Raw genomic sequence first — 20,692 nt, forward strand, 5'->3', positions numbered from 1 at the left:
TCCAGTTTCATCCATGTCCCTACAAAGGACATGAACTCATCCTTTTTTATGGCTGCATAGTATTCCATGATATATATGTGCCACATTTTCTTAATCCAGTCTATCATTGATGGACATTTGGGTTGGTTCCAAGTCTTTGCTATTGTGAATAGTGCTGCAATAAACATATGTGTGCATGTGTCTTTATAGCAGCATGATTTGTAATCCTTTGGGTATATACCCAGTAATGGGATGGCTGGGTCAAATGGTATTTCTAGTTCTAGATCCCTGAGGAATCTCCACACTGACTTCCACAATGGTTGAACTAGTTTACAGTCCCACCAACAGTGTAAAAGTGTTCCTGTTTCTCCACATCCTCTCCAGCACCTGTTGTTTCCTGACTTTTTAATGATTGCCATTCTAACTGGTGTGAGATGGTATCTCATTGTGGTTTTGATTTGCATTTCTCTGATGTCCAGTGATGATGAGCATTTTTTATTTATTTATTTATTTATTTTTGAGATGGAGTCTCGCTCTGTCGCCCAGGCTGGAGTGCAGTGGCGCGATCTCAGCTCACTGCAAGCTCCACTTCCCGAGTTCACGCCATTCTCCTGCCTGAGCCTCCTGAGTAGCTGGGACTACAGGCTCCTGCCTCCAAGCCCGGCTAATTTTTTTTTGTATTTTTAGTGGAGACGGGGTTTCACCGTGTTAGCCAAGATGGTCTCGATCTCCTGACCTCATGATCCGCCCGCCTCGGCCTCCCAAAGTGCTGGGATTACAGGCATGAGCCACCGTGCCCAGCCAATGATGAGCATTTTTTCATGTGTCTTTCGGCTGCATAAATGTCTTCTTTTGAGAAGTGTCTGTTCATATCCTTCGCCCACTTGTTGATGGGGTTGTTTTTTTCTTGTAAATTTGTTTGGGTTCTTTGTAGATTCTGGATATTAGCCCTTTATCAGATGAGTAGATTGCAAAAATTTTCTCCCATTCTGTAGGTTGCCTGTTCACTCTGATGGTAGTTTCTTTTGCTGTGCAGAAGCTCTTTAGTTTAATTAGATACCATTTGTCAATTTTGGCTTTTGTTGCCATTGCTTTTGGTGTTTTAGACAGGAAGTCCTTGCCTATGTCCTGAATGGTATTGCCTGGGTTTTCTTCTAGGGTTTTTATGGTTTTAGGTCTAACATTTAAGTTTTTAATCCATCTTGAATTAATTTTTGCATAAAGTATAAGGAAGGGATCCAGTTTCAGCTTTCTACATATGGCTAGCCAGTTTTCCCAGCACCATTTATTAAATAGGGAATCCTTTCCCCATTGCTTGTTTTGTCAGGTTTGTCAAAGATCAGATAGTTGTAGATGTGTGGCATTATTTCTGAGGGCTCTATTCTGTTCCATTGGTCTATATCTCTGTTTTGGTACCAGTACCATGCTGTTTTGGTTAGTGTAGCCTTGTAGTATAGCTTGAAGTCAGGTAGTGTGATGCCTCCAGCTTTGTTCTTTTGGCTTAGGATTGACTCAGCAATGTGGGCTCTTTTTTGGTTCCATATGAACTTTAAAGTAGTTTTTTTCCAATTCTGGGAAGACAGTCATTGGTAGCTTGATGGGGATGGTATTGAAACTATAAATTACCTTGGGCAATATAGCCATTTTCATGATATTGATTCTTCCTATCCATGAGCATGGAATGTTCTTCCATTTGTTTGTATCCTCTTTTATTTCATTGAGCAGTAGTTTTTGTAGTTCTCCTTGAAGAGGTCCTTCACATCCCTTGTAAGTTGGATTCCTAGGTATTTTATTCTCTTTGAAGCAATTGTGAATGGGAGTTCACTCATGATTTGGCTCTCTGTCTGTTATTGGTGTATAAGAATGCTTGTGATTTTTGCACATTGATTGTGTATCCTTAGACTTTGCTGAAGTTGCTTATCAGCATAAGGAGATTTGGGGCTGAGATGATGGGGTTTTCTAGATATACAATCATGTCATCTGCAAACAGGGACAGTTTGACTTCCTCTTTTCCTAATTGAATACCCTTTATTTCCTTCTCCTGCCTGATTGCCCTGGCCAGAACTTCCAACACTATGTTGAATAGGAGTGGTGAGAGAGGGCATCCCTGTCTTTTGCCAGTTTTCAAAGAGAATGCTTCCAGTTTTTGCCCATTCACTATGATATTGGCTGTGGGTTTGTCATAAATGGCTCTTATTATTTTGAGATACGTCCCATCAATACCTAATTTATTGAGAGCTTTTAGCATGAAGGGCTGTTGAATTTTGTCAAAGGCCTTTTCTGCATCTATTGAGATAATCATGTGGTTTTTGTCTTTGGTTCTGTTTGTATGCTGGATTACGTTTATTGATTTGTGTATGTTGAACCAGCCTTGCATCCCAGGGATGAAGCCCACTTGATCATGGTGGATAAGCTTCTTGATATGTTGCTGGATTCAGTTTGCCAGTATTTTATTGAGGATTTTCACATCAATGTTCATCAAGGATATTGGTCTAAAATTCTCTTTTTTGGTTGTGTCTCTGCCAGGCTTTGGTATCAGGATGATGCTGGCCTCATAAAATGAGTTAGGGAGGATTCCCTCTTTTTCTATTGATTGGAATAGTTTCAGAAGGAATGGTACCAGCTCCTCCTTGTACCTCTGGTAGAATTGAGCTGTGAATCCATCTGGTCCTGGACTCTTTTTGGTTGGTAAGCTATTGATTATTGCCACAATTTCAGAGCCTGTTATTGGTCTATTCAGAGATTCAACTTCTTCCTGGTTTAGTCTTGGGAGGTTGTATGCGTCAAGGAATTTATCCATTTCTTCTACATTTTCTAGTTTATTTGCATAGAGGTGTTTATAGTATTCTCTGATGGTAGTTTGTATTTCTGTAGGATCAATGGTGATATCCCCTTTATCATTTTTTATTGCGTCTATTTGATTCTTCTCTCTTTTCTTCTTTATTAATCTTGCTAGCGGTCTATCAATTTTGTTGATCTTTTCAAAAAACCAGCTCCTGGATTCATTGATTTTTTGAAGGGTTTTTTGTGTCTCTATCTCCTTCAGTTCTGCTCTGATCTTAGTTATTTCTTGCCTTCTCCTATCTCTTGAATGTGTTTGCTCTTGCTTCTCTAGTTCTTTTAATTGTGATGTTAGGGTGTCAATTTTAGATCTTTCCTGCTTTCTCTTGTGGGCATTTAGTGCTATCAATTTCCCTCTACACACTGCTTTAAATGTGTCCCAGAGATTCTGGTATGTTGTGTCTTTGTTCTCGTTGGTTTCAAAGAACATCTTTATTTCTGCCCTCATTTCTTTATATACCCCGTAGTCATTCAGGAGCAGGTTGTTCAGTTTCTATGTAGTTGAGCGGTTTTGAGTGAGTTTCTTAATCCTGAGTTCTAGTTTGATTGCATTGTGGTCTGAGAGACAGTTTGTTATAATTTCTGTTCTTTTACATTTGCTGATGAGTGCTTTACTTCCAACTAAGTGGTCAATTTTGGAATAAGTGTGGTGTGGTGCTGAGAAGAATGTATATTCTGTTGATTTGGGTTGGAGAGTTCTGTAGATGTCTATTAGGTCCACTTGGTGGAGAGCTGAGTTCAATTCCTGGGTATCCTTGTTAACTTTCTATCTCGATGATCTGTCTAATGTTGACAGTGGGGTATTAAAGTCTCCCATTATTATTGTGTGGGAGTCTAAATCTCTTTGTAGGTCTCTAAGGACTTGCTTTATGAATCTGGGTGCTCCTGTATTGGGTGCATATATATATAGAATAGTTAGCTCTTCTTGTTGAATTGATCCCTTTACCATTATGTAATGGCCTTCTTTGTCTCTTTTGATCTTTGTTGGTTTAAAGTCTGTTTTATCAGAGACTAGGATTACAACCCCTGCCTTTTTTTTTTTTTTTATTTGCTTGGTAGATCTTCCTCCATCCCTTTATTTTGAGCCTTTGTGTGTCTCTGCACATGAGATGGGTTTCCTGAATACAGCACACTGATGGGTCTTGACTCTATCCAATTTGCCAGTCTGTGTCTTTTCATTGGAGCATTTAGCCCATTTACATTTAAGGTTAATATTGTTATGTATGAATTTGATCCTGTCATTATGATGTTAGCTGGTTATTTTGCTCGTTAGTTGATGCAGTTTCTTCCTAGCCTCAATGGTCTTTACAACTTGGCATGTTTTTGCAGTGGCTGGTACTGGTTGTTCCTTTCCATGTTTAGTGCTTCCTTCAGGAGCTTTTTTAGGGCAGACTTGGTGGTGACAAAATCTCTTAGCATTTGCTTGTCTGTGAAGGATTTTATTTCTCCTTCACTTATAAAGCTTAGTTTGGCTGGATATGAAATTCTGGGTTGAAAATTCTTTTCTTTAAGAATGTTGAATATTGGCCCCCGCTCTCTTCTGGCTTGTAGAGTTTCTGCCGAGAGATCCACTGTTAGTCTGATGGGCTTCCCTTTGTGGGTAACCCGACCTTTCTTTCTGACTGCCCTTATCATTTTTTCCTTCATTTCAACTTTGGTGAATCTGATAATTATGTGTCTTGGAGTTGCTCTTCTCAAAGAGTATCTTTGTGGTGTTCTCTGTATTTCCTGAATTTGAATGTTGGCCTGCCTTGCTAGATTAGGGAAGTTCTCTTGGATAATATCCTGCAGAGTGTTTTCCAACTTGGTTCCATTCTCCCCATCACTTTCAGGTACACCAATCAGATGTAGATTTGGTCTTTTCACATAGTCCCAAATTTCTTGGAGGCTTTGTTTGTTTCTTTTTATTCTTTTTTCTCTAAACGTCTCTTCTTGATTCATTTCATTCATTTGATCTTCCATCACTGATACCCTTTCTTCCAGTTGATCAAATCAGCTACTGAAGCTTGTGCATTCATCACGTAGTTCTTGTGCCATAGTTTTCAGCTCCATCAGGTCCTTTAAGGACTTCTCTGCATTGGTTATTCTAGTTAGCCATTCATCTAATCTGTTTTCAAGGTTTTTAACTTCTTTGCCATGGGTTCAAACTTCCTCCTTTAGCTCGGAGAAGTTTGATAATCTGAAGTCTTCTTCTCTCAACTCGTCAAAGTCATTCTCTGTCCAGCTTTGTTCTGTTGCTGGTGAGGAGCTGCATTCTCTTGGAAGAGGAGAGGTGCTCTGATTTTTCGAATTTTCAGTTTTTCTGCTCTGTTTTTTCCCCATCTTTGTGGTTTTATCCACCTTTGGTCTTTGATGATGGTGACGTACAGATGGGGTTTTGTTGTGGATGTCCTTTCTGTTTCTTAGTTTTCCTTCTAACAGTCAGGACCCTCAGCTGCAGGTCTGTTGGAGTTTGCTGGAGGTCCACTCCAGATCCTGTTTGCCTGGGTATCAGCAGCGGAGGCTGCAGAACAATGAATATTGGTAAACAGCAAATGTTGCTGCCTGATTGTTCCTCTGGAAGTTTTGTCTCAGAGGGGTGCCCAGCCATGTGAGGCGTCAGTCTGCCCCTACTGGGGGGGCCTCCCAGTTGGGCTACTCGGGGGTCAGAGACCCGCTTGAGGAGGCAGTCTGTCCATTCTCAGATCTCAAGCTGCATGCTGGGAGAACCACTACTGTCTTCCAAGCTGTCAGACAGGGACATTAAAGTCTGCAGAGGTTTCTGCTGCCTTTTATTTGGCTATGCCCTGCTCCCAGAGTTGGAGTCTACAAAGGCAGGCAGGCCTCCTTGAGCTGTGGTGGGCTCCACCCAGTTCGAGCTTCCCGGCCACTTTGTTTACCTACTCAAGCCTCAGCAATGGCAGGTGCCACTCCCCCAGCCTCGCTGCCACCTTGCAGTTTGATCTCAGACTGCTGTGCTAGCAATGAGCAAGGCTCTGTGGGCGTAGGACCCTCCGAGCCAGGCGCAGGATATAATCTCCTGGGGTGCTGTTTGCTAAGACCATCGGAAAAGTGCAGTATTAGGTTGGGAGTGACCCGATTTTCCAGGTTCCGTCTGTCACCCCTTTCCTTGGCTAGGAAAGGGAATTCCCTGACCCCTTGCACTTCCCAGGTGAGGTGATGCCTTGCCCTGCTTCAGCTCATGCTCGGTTTGCTGCACCCACTGTCCTGCACCCACTGTCCGACAATCCCCAGTGAGACGAACCTGGTACCTCAGTTGGAAATGCAGAAATCATCCGTCTTCTGCGTCGCTCGTGCTGAGAGCTATAGACTGGAACTGTTCCTATTCAGCCATCTTGGAACCCTCTCCTCTTCATTTTATATAGTTAATATTGCTTGTCTTTAAGTTCACTAATCTTTTATTTCTCAGTCTTTAAACTGTTGTTAATTCTATGTCTTGTATTTTTATTTTGAATGTTGTATTTTCATTGGTAGAAGTTCAATTTGGTTTTGTTTATATGTTTCTTCTTTAACTTGCTTATTTCTCTACCTTCTTGAATATATAGAGTACAGTTATAAGAACTATTTCTAAATCTTTATTTAGAGGGACTCTTTATAAGAGAGATTCAAGGAAGGTTGGGTGGAAAAGCTTTAATATATGATATAATAGAGCTAATAATATCATATAGGTGATCTCTGGGTTGGTTTCAATTAACTGGTTTTTTCCCTCAGTATTTATGCCTAGTAAGTTTTATTGAATTCAGACATTGCAAATATTACTTTGTTGGGTGCTTCTTATTCTTGTACTTTAAAAAATTCTTGAACTTTGTTCTGTGTCCACTTTGAGGAGTACCCTGTGTTAGAAATTTGTTGCCATTGACAGAGGGCTGAAGGCATAGAGTGGAGCTCTTTGAGAATTTTAAGAAGAAATAATACAAATTTTAGTGCCTGGTGGATAAGTTTACAGAATTTTCTTTCATTGCAGCATACCTGGTGGTACAATTTAGGAGCTAAGTTTCCTGTTGACTTCTAACCACTGGAGGCTATACCTTTTTACCAAAATAACCTAACTGCTGATTAGTCAAAGTGGCTTTAAGTCAGTATACAAAATCTCTCTGTGAACAGCACTGGCCTTCCACCAGCTGCCCAGTGCTACAGGTTTTTCTGAAGCAAGTCTTGTTCCAGTTAAGTGTTCAGGAACTTTCTTCTTGCTAAGTTCATCCACATCAGAACCTTTCTAAAGCACCAGAAACATTGCCTAGTGTCCAGCTGATACACCACACAACCATCCCATGCAAAGGCACATCAACTCATCATAGGCATTGCTTCCCAGCAGCCTGCTAGGCATAAAAATCTTCACTTCCTCTCTGTTTAGGACAATCTACATAAATTTGTCCAGCACACCCAGTGGTTCTCAAATATTAATGTGTAGTGGAATTACCTGCCACGCCTATTAAAATGTTCTTTCCTGAGTCTTACACCAGGGAATCCCTACTTGGTGGGTGTTAAGTGTCGGATTTTGCATAAAATTGTAGCAGGTTCTTATTGCCCAGTGGGATGAAATTGGACTGAAATTCAGCCCATTCTCAGCTTGCCAAACCATACACTCTAGTGTGGGCCTGGTATACCAAGAGGAAGGGGCACCTTCAATTTATTTTAGTTTCATCTGCTTTCCAAGCCAAGTGTCTGTGGCGATATATCCACAAGAGCAGTGAGGGTAGGGAAGACTTTTTCTAATTTGCACAAAGGCTTTCTATGCCCTGGCATATTAGTCCAGGGCTTCCAAAAGGGAGATGCCAGACAGGGCTAGAGATACAAGATATTACTTAGAGGAAACATATGTGATGAAAAAAATGAGAAGAAAGCCAAGAGAAGCAGAGGAGACAGCAATGCAGGTCTGACCCTTGTGAACAAGAAAGGGAGTCAAGGAAGGTTGGATGGAAAAGCTTTAGACTATATGTAGGTCTGAGAAAATTTGGTAAAGCTGTTGGGGAGTCCTCTAGCCAAAATCACCCAGCAGAGGAAGCCTGCATCTTAAAGAAGTGGGCCTGCCCTGGCATCTCTACCATGCTCAGTCATGGGCTAGAAGGAGTCATGAGAAGTGTAGTCTCATGAAAAAATAGTAGATTTCAAGGTAATTATGCTTCTGAAGTTGGAGATCTAAGAGGTGCTTGTTAATGGCTCGCATACTGTATTAGTCCATTCTCACACTGCTATGAAGAAATACCCAAGCCTGGGTAATTTATAAAGGAAAGAGGTTTAATTGGCTCACAGTTCTGCATTGCTGGGGAGGCCCCAGAAACTTATAATCATGGTGGAAGGCAAAGGAGAAGCAGGCACCTCTTCACAGGGTGGCAGGACAGAGTAAGTGCAAGCAGGGGAAATGCCAGACACTTATAAAGCCATCAGATCTCGTGAGACTCATTCACTATCACAGGAACAGCATGGGATCCAGTTACCTCCACGTGGTCTAGCTCTTGGCACATGGGGATCATAATTCAAGATGAGATTTTAAGTGGGGACACAGCCAAACTATATCACATACCTAATGAGGAGGGCCTTGGAAATCTGCGTTTGTAAAAGTTCCCCACTCCCAAGGGATTCCAAACACCTTGTCCAGTGAATCACCCTTAGAGGAACACCTGCCTAAATTTTTTAAAAGAAAGATATATTAACTGTCCCTAAGGAAAAAGAATGTCCAGACTTCCTAAACACAAGGTCACACTCTTGGGAGCTGGGATTGGGGAAGCTCCCCAGTTCCTCTCTGATCAGTGTAGCCCAGAGCACTGTTATATTCTCAACAAATGACTCTGCCCCATGTTCTGCCACATGTGTTATAACAGGAATGAGCTGAGTGGAACAGGCACCCAGAGGATGGAAGTCAAATCTGCCTCAGAGGCAGGGTCATGGAAAGGGTCTTTGAAGGTGGGAAAAGCACAGGTAAGGAATGGAAAGAAAGGCATGTCTAGAAGAGCGGGGAATAGTCTGTTTGGCTGCACGGAAAGAGTGCAAGATGGGGAGATAAGTTGGTTCCATGCTTGGAGGAACAGATCCAGTGGAATGTGAGTTTGGGAGACTGGGATTTAGGCATCATTGCCTGAAAATGTAAAAATACCTGGGAGGACATTTCTGCAAGGTGGCACTGATTGCTGAGTCTCAGGCTGCAGGAGGCCCTGTGTTGTTCTGAGCAAGCCCAGAAGGCAAACTGGGTGTCACCCAGAGAGCTCCTTGTACACCCATTTCTGGGGAGAGGTATAGGGAACAAGAGATGGAAATAGTTGGGGAGCTGTCGTTACCTTCCTAGCTCTGCACAGGGCTGGCTGGCCCTGGCTTCCAAAATACCATCTCAGCTCAAGAGGGGCCTCCTATAAAAAGCAAACAGGAGAAGAACTATTTGATGGTGAACGATTTATGAAGATGCTCTCTCAGCACCCTTTGCTCAACAATGTGAGTGAACTCAAATGGCTCAGTTGGTTTTCAGATTGGCTCACAAGTGTTTACCTGGTCCCTGCTTGATTCAGCTCTCTCCTTTCCTCTACATCCTCTCCTCCTTCTGCTCATCCTTAGACAAAGACCAACATCTTTAACAAGGCCCTTTCTTAATGATCTAGCTTTTGCCGTCTGTTGAGATCAGATCTAAACCAACTGGGCCATTCAGAATTAGATTATTTTTGGTAAATATTGGTAAGTAACATCAAGTAGGTGAAGTGATGAGAGCTCTAGATCTCTTCCCCTGACAACCCTTATCCCAGTCCATGAATCAGTATTACCTGAGTGTCTGTTTAATTCACGACTCTCTCCTCACTAGACTGGTAGGATCACGGAAATAAGAACCAAGTCTGTATGCTCACTGATAAATATCAAAGATCTTAGATGGTCTGATTCAAACAAGTACCAGTAATTTATTTCCTGAGTGTTTTAACTGTTTCAGTACCAATCTGAAAAAACAAAAACTAAAGAAGATCCACTCTGAATAATAGCAACTATAATTCCTTAAGCACCTAATATTTCCAGTCCCTACAACAACCTGCCTAGAAGACAGTATTGTCCCCACATACAGCTGAACTGAATCTCAGAGCCAGGCATGGACTTTGCCAAAAGCAAAGGGTTATAAGCAAAGAGTTTAGCTGGGATATGAACCCAGAACATTCTGACTGCAATGTCCCAGCTCCTCCCATGACACAATCACATCACATTTCATGCCACTACTAGCCTAGTTGGTGAGAGCAACCCAAACCAATGTCTTGCTTTTCTTTTTTTTTTTTTTATTTATTTATTTATTTATTTTTATTATACTTTAGGGTTTTAGGGTACATGTGCACAATGTGCAGGTTTGTTACATATGTATCCATGTGCCATGTTGATTTCCTGCACCCATTAACTCGTCATTTAGCATTAGGTGTATCTCCTAATGCTGTCCCTCCCCCCTCCCCCCACCCCACAACAGTCCCGGTAGTGTGATGTTCCCCTTCCTGTGTCCATGAGTTCTCATTGTTCAATTCCCACCTATGAGTGAGAACATGCGGTGTTTGGTTTTTTGTCCTTGCGATAGTTTACTGAGAATGATGTTTTCCAGTTTCATCCATGTCCCTACAAAGGACACGAACTCATCATTTTTTATGGCTGCATAGTATTCCATGGTGTATATGTGCCACATTTTCTTAATCCAGTCTATCGTTGTTGGACATTTGGGTTGGTTCCAACTCTTTGCTATTGTGAATAGTGCCGCAATAAACATACGTGTGCATGTGTCTTTATAGCAGCATGATTTATAGTCCTTTGGGTATATACCCAGTAATGGGATGGCTGGGTCAAACGGTATTTCTAGTTCGAGATCCCTGAGGAATCGCCACACTGACTTCCACAATGGTTGAACTAGTTTACAGTCCCACCAACAGTGTAAAAGTGTTCCTATTTCTCCACATCCTCTCCAGCACCTGTTGTTTCCTGATTTTTTAATGATGGCCATTCTAACTGGTGTGAGATGGTATCTCACTGTGGTTTTGATTTGCATTTCTCTGATGGCCAGTGATGATGAGCATTTCTTCATGTGTTTTCTGGCTGCATAAATGTCTTCTTTTGAGAAGTGTCTGTTCATGTCCTCTGCCCACTTTTTGATGGGGTTGTTTGTTTTTTTCTTGTAAATTTGTTTGAGTTCATTGTAGATTCTGGATATTAGCCCTTTGTCAGATGAGTAGGTTGCAAAAATTTTCTCCCATTCTGTAGGTTGCCTGTTCATTCTGATGATAGTTTCTTTTGCTGTGCAGAAGCTCTTTAGTTTAATGAGATCCCATTTGTCGATTTTGGCTTTTGTTGCCATTGCTTTTGGTGTTTTAGACATGAAGTCCTTGCCCAGCCTATGTCCTGAATGGTATTGCCTAGGTTTTCTTGTAGGATTTTAATGGTTTTAGGTCTAACATATAAGTCTTTATCCATCTTGAATTAATTTTTGTATAAGGTGTAAGGAAGGGATCCAGTTTCAGCTTTCTACATATGGCTAGCCAGTTTTCCCAGCACCATTTATTAAATAGGGAATCCTTTCCCCATTTCTTGTTTTTGTCAGGTTTGTCAAAGATCAGATAGTTGTAGCTATGCGGCATCATTTCTGAGGGCTCTGTTCTGTTCCATTGATCTATGTCTCTGTTGTGGTACCAGTACCATGCTGTTTTGGTTACTGTAGCTTGTAGTATAGTTTGAAGTCAGGTAGCGTGATGCCTCCAGCTTTGTTCTTTTGGCTTAGGATTGACTTGGCGATGCGGGCTCTTTTTTGGTTCCATATGAACTTTAAAGTAGTTTTTTCCAATTCTGTGAAGAAAGTCATTGGTAGCTTGATGGGGATGGCATTGAATCTATAAATTACCTTGGGCAGTATGGCCATTTTCACGATATTGATTCTTCCAACCCATGAGCATGGAATGTTCTTCCATTTGTTTGTATCCTCTTTTATTTCATTGAGCAGTGGTTTGTAGTTCTCCTTGAAGAGGTCCTTCACATCCCTTGTAAGTTGGATTCCTAGGTGTTTTATTCTCTTTGAAGCAATTGTGAATGGGAGTTCACTCATGATTTGGCTCTCTGTTTGTCTGTTATTGGTGTACAAGAATGCTTGTGATTTTTGTACATTAATTTTGTATCCTGAGACTTCGCTGAAGTTGCTAATCAGCTTAAGGAGATTTTGGGCTGAGACAGTGGGGTTTTCTAGATATACAATCATGTCATCTGCAAACAGGGACAATTTGACTTCCTCTTTTCCTAATTGAATACCTTTTATTTCCTTCTCCTGCCTGATTGCTCTGGCCAGAACTTCCAGCACTATGTTGAATAGGAGCGGTGAGAGAGGGCATCCCTGTCTTGTGCCAGTTTTCAGAGGGAATGCTTCCAGTTTTTGTCCATTCAGTATGATATTGGCTGTGGGTTTGTCGTAGATAGCTCTTATTATTTTGAGATACGTCCCATCAATACCTAATTTATTGAGAGTTTTTAGCATGAAGTGTTGTTGAATTTTGTCAAAGGCCTTTTCTGCATTTATTGAGATAATCATGTGGTTTTTGTCTTTGGTTCTGTTTATATGCTGGATTACATTTATTGATTTGCGTATGTTGAACCAGCCTTGCATCCCAGGGATGAAGCCCACTTGATCATGGTGGATAAGCTTTTTGACGTGCTGCTGGATTCGGTTTGCCAGTATTTTATTGAGGATTTTTGCATCAATGTTCATCAAGGATATTGGTCTGAAATTCTCTTTTTTGGTTATGTCTCTGCCAGGTTTTGGTATCAGGACGATGCTGGCTTCATAAAATGTGTTAGGGAGGATTCCCTCTTTTTCTATCGATTGGAATAGTTTCAGAAGGAATGGTACCAGTTCCTCCTTGTACCTCTGGTAGAATTCAGCTGTGAATCCATCAGGTCCTGGACTCTTTTTGGTTGGTAAGCTGTTGATTATCGCCACAATTTCAGAACCTGTTATTGGTCTATTCAGAGATTCAACTTCTTCCTGGTTTAGTCTTGGGAGGGTGTATTTGTCGAGGAATTTATCCATTTCTTCTAGATTTTCTAGTTTATTTGCATAGAGGTGTTTGTAGTATTCTCTGATGGTAGATTGTATTTCTGTGGGATCGGTGGTGATATCCCCTTTTTCGTTTTTTATTGCATCTATTTGATTCTTCTCTCTTTTCTTCTTTATTAGTCTTGCTAGCGGTCCATCAATTTTGTTGATCTTTTCAAAAAACCAGCTCCTGGATTCATTAATTTTTTGAAGGGTTTTTTGTGTCTCTATTTCCTTCAGTTCTGCTCTGATTTTAGTTATTTCTAGCCTTCTGCTAGCTTTTGAATGTGTTTGCTCTTGCTTTTCTAGTTCTTTTTATTGTGATGTTAGGGAGTCAATTTTGGATCTTTCCTGCTTTCTCTTGTGGGCATTTAGTGCTATAAATTTCCCTCTACACACTGCTTTGAATGTGTCCCAGAGATTCTGGTATGTTGTGTCTTTGTTCTCGTTGGTTTCAAAGAACATCTTTATTTCTGCCTTCATTTCATTATGTACCCAATAGTCATTCAGGAGCAGGTTGTTCAGTTTCCATGTAGTAGAGCGGTTTTGAGTGAGTTTCTTAATCCTGAGTTCTAGTTTGATTGCACTGTGGTCTGAGAGACAGTTTGTTATAATTTCTGTTCTTTTACATTTGCTGAGGAGAGCTTTACTTCCAACTATGTGGTCAATTTTGGAGTAGGTGTGGTGTGGTGCTGAAAAAAATGTATATTCTGTTGACTTGGGGTGGAGAGTTCTGTAGATGTCTATTAGGTCCACTTTATGTAGAGCTGAGTTCAATTCCTGGATATCCTTGTTAACTTTCTGTCTCGTTGATCTGTCTAATGCTGACAGTGGGGTGTTAAAATCTCCCATTATTATTGTGTGGGAGTTTAAGTCCCTTTGTAGGTCACTCAGGACTTGCTTTATGAATCTGGGTGCTCCTGTGTTGGGTGCATATATATTTAGGATAGTTAGCTCTTCTTGTTGAATTGATCCCTTTACCATTATGTAATGGCCTTCTTTGTCTCTTTTGATCTTTGTTGGTTTAAAGTCTATTTTATCAGAGACTAGGATTGCAACCCCTGCCTTTTTTTGTTTTCCAGTTGCTTGATAGATCTTCCTCCATCCCTTTATTTTGAGTCTATGTGTGTCTCTGCACGTGAGATGGGTTTCCTGAATACAGCACACTGATGGGTCCTGACTCCTTATCCAGTTTGCCAGTCTGTGTCTTTTGATTGGAGCATTTAGCCCATTTACATTTAACGTTAATATTGTTATGTGTGAATCTGATCCTGTCATTATGATGTTAGTTGGTTATTTTGCTCGTTAGTTGCTATAGTTTCTTCCTAGTCTCGATGGTCTTTACAATTTGGCATGTTTTTGCAGTGGCTGGTACCGGTTGTTCCTTTCCATGTTTAGTGCTTCCTTCAGGAGCTCTTTTAGGGCAGGCCTGGTGGTGACAAAATCACTCAGCGTTTGCTTGTCTGTAAAGTGTTTTATTTCTCCTTCACTTATGAAGCTTAGTTTGGCGGGATAGGAGATTCTGGGTTGAAAATTCTTTTCTTTAAGAATGTTGAATGTCGGCCCCCACTCTCTTCTGGCTTGTAGAGTTTCTGCTGAGAGATCAGCTGTTAGTCTGATGGGCTTCCCTTTGTGGGTAACCCGACCTTTCTCTCTGGCTGCCCTTAACATTTTTTCTTTCATTTCAACTTTGGTGAATCTGACAATAATGTGTCTTGGAGTTGCCCTTCTCGAGGAGTATCTTTGTGGCGTTCTCTGTATTTCCTGAATCTGAATGCTGGCCTGCCTTGCTAGATTGGGGAAGTTCTCCTGGATAATATCTTGCAGAGTGTTTTCCAACTTGGTTCCATTCTCCCCATCATTTTCAGGTACACCAATCAGACGTAGGTTTGGTCTTTTCACATAGTCCCAAATTTCTTGGAGGCTTTGTTCATTTCTTTTTATCCTTTTTTCTCTAAACTTCCCTTCTCTCTTCATTTCATTCATTTCATCTTCCATCAGCGATACCCTTTCTTCCAGTTGATCGCATCTGCTACTGAGGCTTCTGCAATCTTCGCGTAGTTCTCGAAACTTGGCTTTCAGCTCCATCAGCTCCTTTAAGCCCTTCTCTCCATTGGTTATTCTAGTTATCCATTCTTCTAATTTTTTTTCAAAGTTTTTAACTTCTTTGCTGTTGTTTTGAATTTCCTCTCGTAGCTCAGAGTAGTTTGATCGTCTGAAGCCTTCTTCTCTCAACTCATCAAAGTCATCCTCCATCCAGCTTTGTTCCGTTGCTGGTGAGGAACTGTGTTCCTTTGGAGGAGGAGAGGTGCTCTGTTTTTTAGAGTTTCCAGTTTTTTTGGTCTGTTTTTTCCCCATCTTTGTGGTTTTATCTACTTTTTGTCTTTGATGATGGTGATGTACAGATGGGTTTTTGGTGTGGATGTCCTTTCTGTTTGTTAGTTTTCCTTCTACCAGACAGGACCCTCAGCTGCAGGTCTGTTGGAGTTTACTAGAGGTGCACTCCAGACCCTGTTTGGCTGGGTGTCAGCAGCGGTGGCTGCAGAACAGCGGATTTTCGTGAGACCACAAATTCAGCTGTCTGATAGTTCCTCTGAAAGTTTTGTCTCAGAGAAGTACCGGGTTGAATGAGGTGTCAGTCTGTCCCTACTGGGGGGTGCCTCCCAGTTAGGCTGCTCAGGGGTGAGGGACCCACTTTAGGAGGCAGTCTGACCGTTCTCAGATCTCCAGCTGCATGCTGGGAGAACCACTACTCTCTTCAAAGCTGTCAGTCAGACAGGGACATTTAAGTCTGTGGAAGTTCTTGCAGAGTTTTTGTTTGTCTGTGCCCTGCCCCCAGAGGTGGAGCCTACAGAGGCAGGCAGGCCTCCTTGAGCTGTGGTGGGCTCCACCCAGTTCGAGCTTCCTGGCTGCTTTGTTTACCTAAGCAAGCCTGGGCAATGGCGGGCGCCCCTCCCCCAGCCTCGCTGCCGCCTCGCAGCTTGATCTCAGACTGCTGTGCTAGCAATTAGCGAGACTCCGTGGGCATAGGACCCTCCGAGCCAGGTGCGGGACACAATCTCCTAGTGTGCCGTTTTCCAGGCCCGTTGGAAAAGCGCAGTATTAGGATGGGACTGACCCGATATTCCAGGTGCCGTCTGTTTCCCCTTTCTTTGACTAGGAAAGGGAACTCCCTGACCCCTTGCGCTTCCCGAGTGAGGCAATGCCTCGCCCTGCTTCGGCTCGCGCACAGTGCGCTTCACCGACTGTCCTGCACCCACTGTTAGGCACTCCCTAGTGAGATGAAACCGGTACCTCAAGCAGAAATGCAGAAATCACCCGTCTTCTGTGTCGCTGGGGCTGGGAGCTGGAGACCGGAGCTGTTCCTATTCCGCCATCTTGGCTCCACCCCCCCAACGTCTTGCTTTTCAAATACTTATTAATATTAGCTACCCATCAGTATTTCTTCCCCTTCCCTTGTCCCACAAACATGCTTGTTACCTGAGCTGTTGTCCTGGGGTGCATACCTGCCTGATAATGGTGGATGTTAGTGATAAACGGTGCAGTAGATTCTGGAGCAACTTTCCAGGTTTTGAGCCTGGCTCTGCCACTGCTGTGGAAATATCACAGATCAAAATGGGCAATTTAGACTGTGTAGTTTACAAATATTCTGGATGCAAGAAGGAAATGGAAGGAGCCCTAGAGAAAACCATCTACAAATGGATATGACTCCCACCTCCATAGTACCTGCATGTTAGGAATGTTCTTCTAAAGAACTAGCCTAGTAACTTAAGGGAGCGCCCAGGGTCTCTTTCAGAGAGCTGCCTTTCTTAGTGCTTATAAGTCTCTTTCTTCAAGAACTGCTGCTATGATCTGAATGTTTGTGTCTCCCCAAAATTCATATGTTCATACCTAAACCCCATGTGATTGTATTAAAAGGTAAAAGTCTTTGGGAGGTGATTAGGTCCTAAGAACAGAGCCCTTATGGATGGGATTAGTGCCCTTATGAAAGAGACCCCAGAGAGCTCCCTCACCCCTTCCACCAAGTGAAGATACAGTGAGAAGTCACCATCTATGAACCAGAAGACAGGCCCTCACCAGACATAGAATCTGCCAGAACCTCGATATTGGACTTCCCAGCATACAGGACTGTGAGAAATAAACTTCTGTTGTTTATAAGCCACCCAGTCTAAGACATTTTGTTATAGCAGCCTGAATTGACTAAGACAACTGCATTTTTATTTTCCATGGATGCTGATTTCACATGCCACAAGGAAGATGTGTGGCAGAATGAGCTGTGGCACAGGAAAGCTTATGGCAAAGGCCTTATGTGATGGGGATGGGAGGGAAGGGACAGCAGGAAGGTGGTCACTTCGGTAGAGGAAGGGTAAGTGTGTCTATCATTACCCCTTGCCAGCTGGGTGACTTTGGCCAAGTCACTTAACCACTCTGTGCCTGTTTCCTCATCTAGAAAGTAGGGCTAAAAATAAGATTTAACTTCAGATGATTGCTATGAGTTGTAAACAAATGCATCCTTTATTATTATTGATAATGGCTTGGCTCTGTGTCCCCACCCAATCTCACCTTAAATTGTAATAATTCTCACGTGTCATGGGAGGGACCCAGTGGGAGGTAATCGAATCATGGGGGCGGGCCTTTCCCATGCTGTTCTCATGATTGTGAATAAGTCTCACGACATCTGATGGTTTTATAAAGAGGAATTCCCCTGCACATGCCCTCTTGCCTGCTGCCATGTAAGACATCACTTTGCTCTTTCTTCATCTTCTGCCATAATTGTGAGGACTCCCCAGCCATGTGGAACAGTGAGTCCGTTAAATCTCTCTCCTTTTTAAATTACCCGGTCTCAGGCATGTCTTTATTAGCAGCATGAGAATGGACTAATACAATTATCTAGAACTTTCTGTCTTGTGGGAGGCACTTACCTTGCTAACTTAAATGTGGGATAACATTTCATCTTGCCTCATTCACACAGACACATTTCATGGTCATTGCATGGTTTCTGCTTGGTGCTTAGAGGTCCAGATTTCTAATGTAAACAGTCAGAGCTCATCCAAATTGGCAATAAACCCATGTCAACTCAGCACTCAAAGTGCAGAACAACAGCAAGTATAAAAAGAAATAGAATTTATTTTCATCCTCATCACAATAGTACCTTAAACTTCTGTCACTTACCATAATTTTTAATTCTCTATTTGATTGTGGGCATTGTAATTTCTGGCTTTCTAGCTAAATGTCCCCCTGCCCCACCATGAAATATAATGCTTGGCACATATTAGGGTATTCCCTGAATGTTTAGTGAATGTACTGTAATAAATGTCCATAAAAGCTCCAATTCAGATCTAGAATATCACAGAAGTACAAAAATTTATGTACGTTAGGAATTAGCTTCCGAATAAAATCTAAATTCCTTTGCTTACCATACTAGGCACTTCATTAATTGGCCCCAACTGTCCCATTTTACCTCATCAGCAACACCCCCCCGCCCCCACCCACAACTCTCACACCCAGCCCCACCAAACTCTGTCATTCCCAGAACGGGTCATGCCATTTTACAATTCCAAGACCTTGTACTTGCTATTGCCTGTTCCTGAAATATCCCTTCCTTTTAAGCATAGCCAACTCCTACTGCACCTTCAAAAGCCCCATTTAAATAACTCCTCCTCAGGGATGTCTCTTGGGCTCCCTAAGGCAGCATCAATACCTCCCTTCTCTGGACTCCCTCAATACCCTGTCTAGCACACCTATGAAGAGGCCTGGCCTTAGTCATGCTAAGGGCTGAGCTTAAAGTCCTAGCTTTGCAACTTATAAACTGTGAGACCTTGGGTGAGTATATGCAACCTCTCTGAAATTGTCTTTTCATCTGCTAACCAGCACCAATAGCAACCACCCCTGAAGGTTGCAATAGGAGGGATCTAATTTGATCATTGTGAAGTGTATAGCAAACTCTCAAGAAATGGTAGACAGTGTGACATTTTCTAATACAGCACGTGACCACATTGCAATTCACCTGTGTATACTCCTGCATTTCTGTAAAACCCTAGATGACACCAACAGGTTCTGCAATTATTTCTTATCCCTGGCAACCAGCACACTTAGTAGGTGCTTAAGCACATCCTTGCAGAATGCTTGTGTGCAGTCACGAATGAATACATCTGAGCTGTTTGATTCCCTAGAGTGCCCAGGCGGAGCGGGGTCACCCTGCAATGGCAGGGGCAGTTGTGCTGAAGGCATGGAAGGAAATGGAACCTGCTCCTGCCAAGTAAGTTCAAAAATGTGTTCTTCCTTTCCTGGATTCTGCTCCCCATCTTCTTACCTGTTGATCCTCCTTAACCACACACACACACACACACACACACACACACACACACACACACACACGTGCACACACATATACAGCGAAGTTCTTAAGCGGTGGAGGTATTAATTTTTTTTTAATGTGCAATTTGCAACAAAATGACCATTTATAGCCTGGGGGCCTTTAGGAGAGTCAATCGACTGCTCAGTCTTAAGCATATCCACTTGTAAAAATGGGTTTGAGGCTGGGAGCAGTGGCTCACGCCTGGAATCCCAGCACTTTAGGAGGCTAAGGGGGGCGGATCACGAGGTCAGGAGATCGAGACCATCCTAGCCAGCATGGTGAAACCCCGTCTCTACTAAAAATACAAAAATTAGCTGGATGTGGTGGTTGGCACCTGTAGTCCCAGCTATTCAGGAGGCTGAGGCAGGAGAATTGCTTGAACCCAGGAGGCAGAGGTTGCAGTGAGCTGAGATTGTGCCATTGCACTCCAGTCTGGGTGACAAGAGCAAGACTCTGTACCTCCCCCCCCAAAAAAAGTTTGAAACAATATCTATGTAATAACATTTGTTGAAAAAGTAAAATGAGGCCATATATGTGAAAGTACTTTATGACACTATATAGGACTATAGAAATTGCTGTCATTGTTAATATTAATAGTCACTATTAGCAGATGACCCTTATGGTGCTATCCTCTGCATCCTTTATGAACCGTTAGGTTTACCGGTTCAAGATTTTCTTTTACCAGTTGAAGACTTTCTTCGTTATCTCACGAAAGTGACTTTTTGCACATTTCAAGCCCTAGGGGATTTAAATACAAGGAAATCCTTCTGAAAAGGATTGAGCTCAACTGTCTTCAGAAATGCAAAACTGAGGTTGGGCAGGTGGCTCATGCCTGTAATCCCAGTACTTTGGGAGGCCGAGGTGAGCAGATCACTTGAGGACAGGAGTTCAAGACCAGCCTGGCCAACATGGTGAAATCTGTCTCTACTAAAAATACAAAAATTATCCGGGTGTGGTGGTGTGCACCTGTAATCCCAGCTACTCGGGAGGCTGAAGCAGGAGAACCTGGGAGGCAGAGGTTGCAGTGAGCCGAGATCGTGCCACTGCACTTCAGCCTGGGCGACAGAGCGAGACTCAGTCTCAAAACAAAAATGCAAAACTGAAAGCATTTTCCTTTCACCCTTGGGCAAAGTTGGGAGATGGCTGCTAGCACTTGCTATCTATTTATATCTTTGGACTGACAAAGCAGCTTTCTCCTGCAGAGCTTCAGACTCTTACTACAAAATGACATGGGAATTAATGTATGCAGTGATAACACAAATAAACAGAAAGAAGAAGCTCCAGGGAAGGCACAGAGGGAAAATATATTTGAAAAATAAATGCTGAGTTGGAAATCCAAGGCCTTCCTGGGTACCATGGGTCACCTTGGGTCTAATGTCAACCACCTGGGGTGTTTTGCAGGAAGGGTTTGGTGGAACAGCCTGTGAAACCTGTGCTGATGACAACTTATTTGGACCCAGCTGTTCAGCAGGTATGTCTGATTTTTGTATAAT

General features: G+C 42.4%; 1 protein-coding gene across 1 annotated transcript in view; it reads left to right on the forward strand.

The window, feature by feature from the left end:
- Positions 1-20,692, forward strand: part of STAB2 (stabilin 2) — a 187,983-nt gene that overhangs the window by 25,748 nt on the left and 141,543 nt on the right. Inside the window, exons 4-5 of the mRNA XM_030821934.1 lie at positions 19,015-19,100; positions 20,601-20,670. Coding sequence (XP_030677794.1) covers positions 19,015-19,100; positions 20,601-20,670 — 156 coding nt within the window. The remainder of the gene's footprint in view (positions 1-19,014; positions 19,101-20,600; positions 20,671-20,692) is intronic.

Source organism: Nomascus leucogenys, chromosome 10 (genome assembly GCF_006542625.1).
Source record: "Nomascus leucogenys isolate Asia chromosome 10, Asia_NLE_v1, whole genome shotgun sequence".
Classification (NCBI taxonomy): Eukaryota; Metazoa; Chordata; class Mammalia; order Primates; family Hylobatidae; genus Nomascus; species Nomascus leucogenys.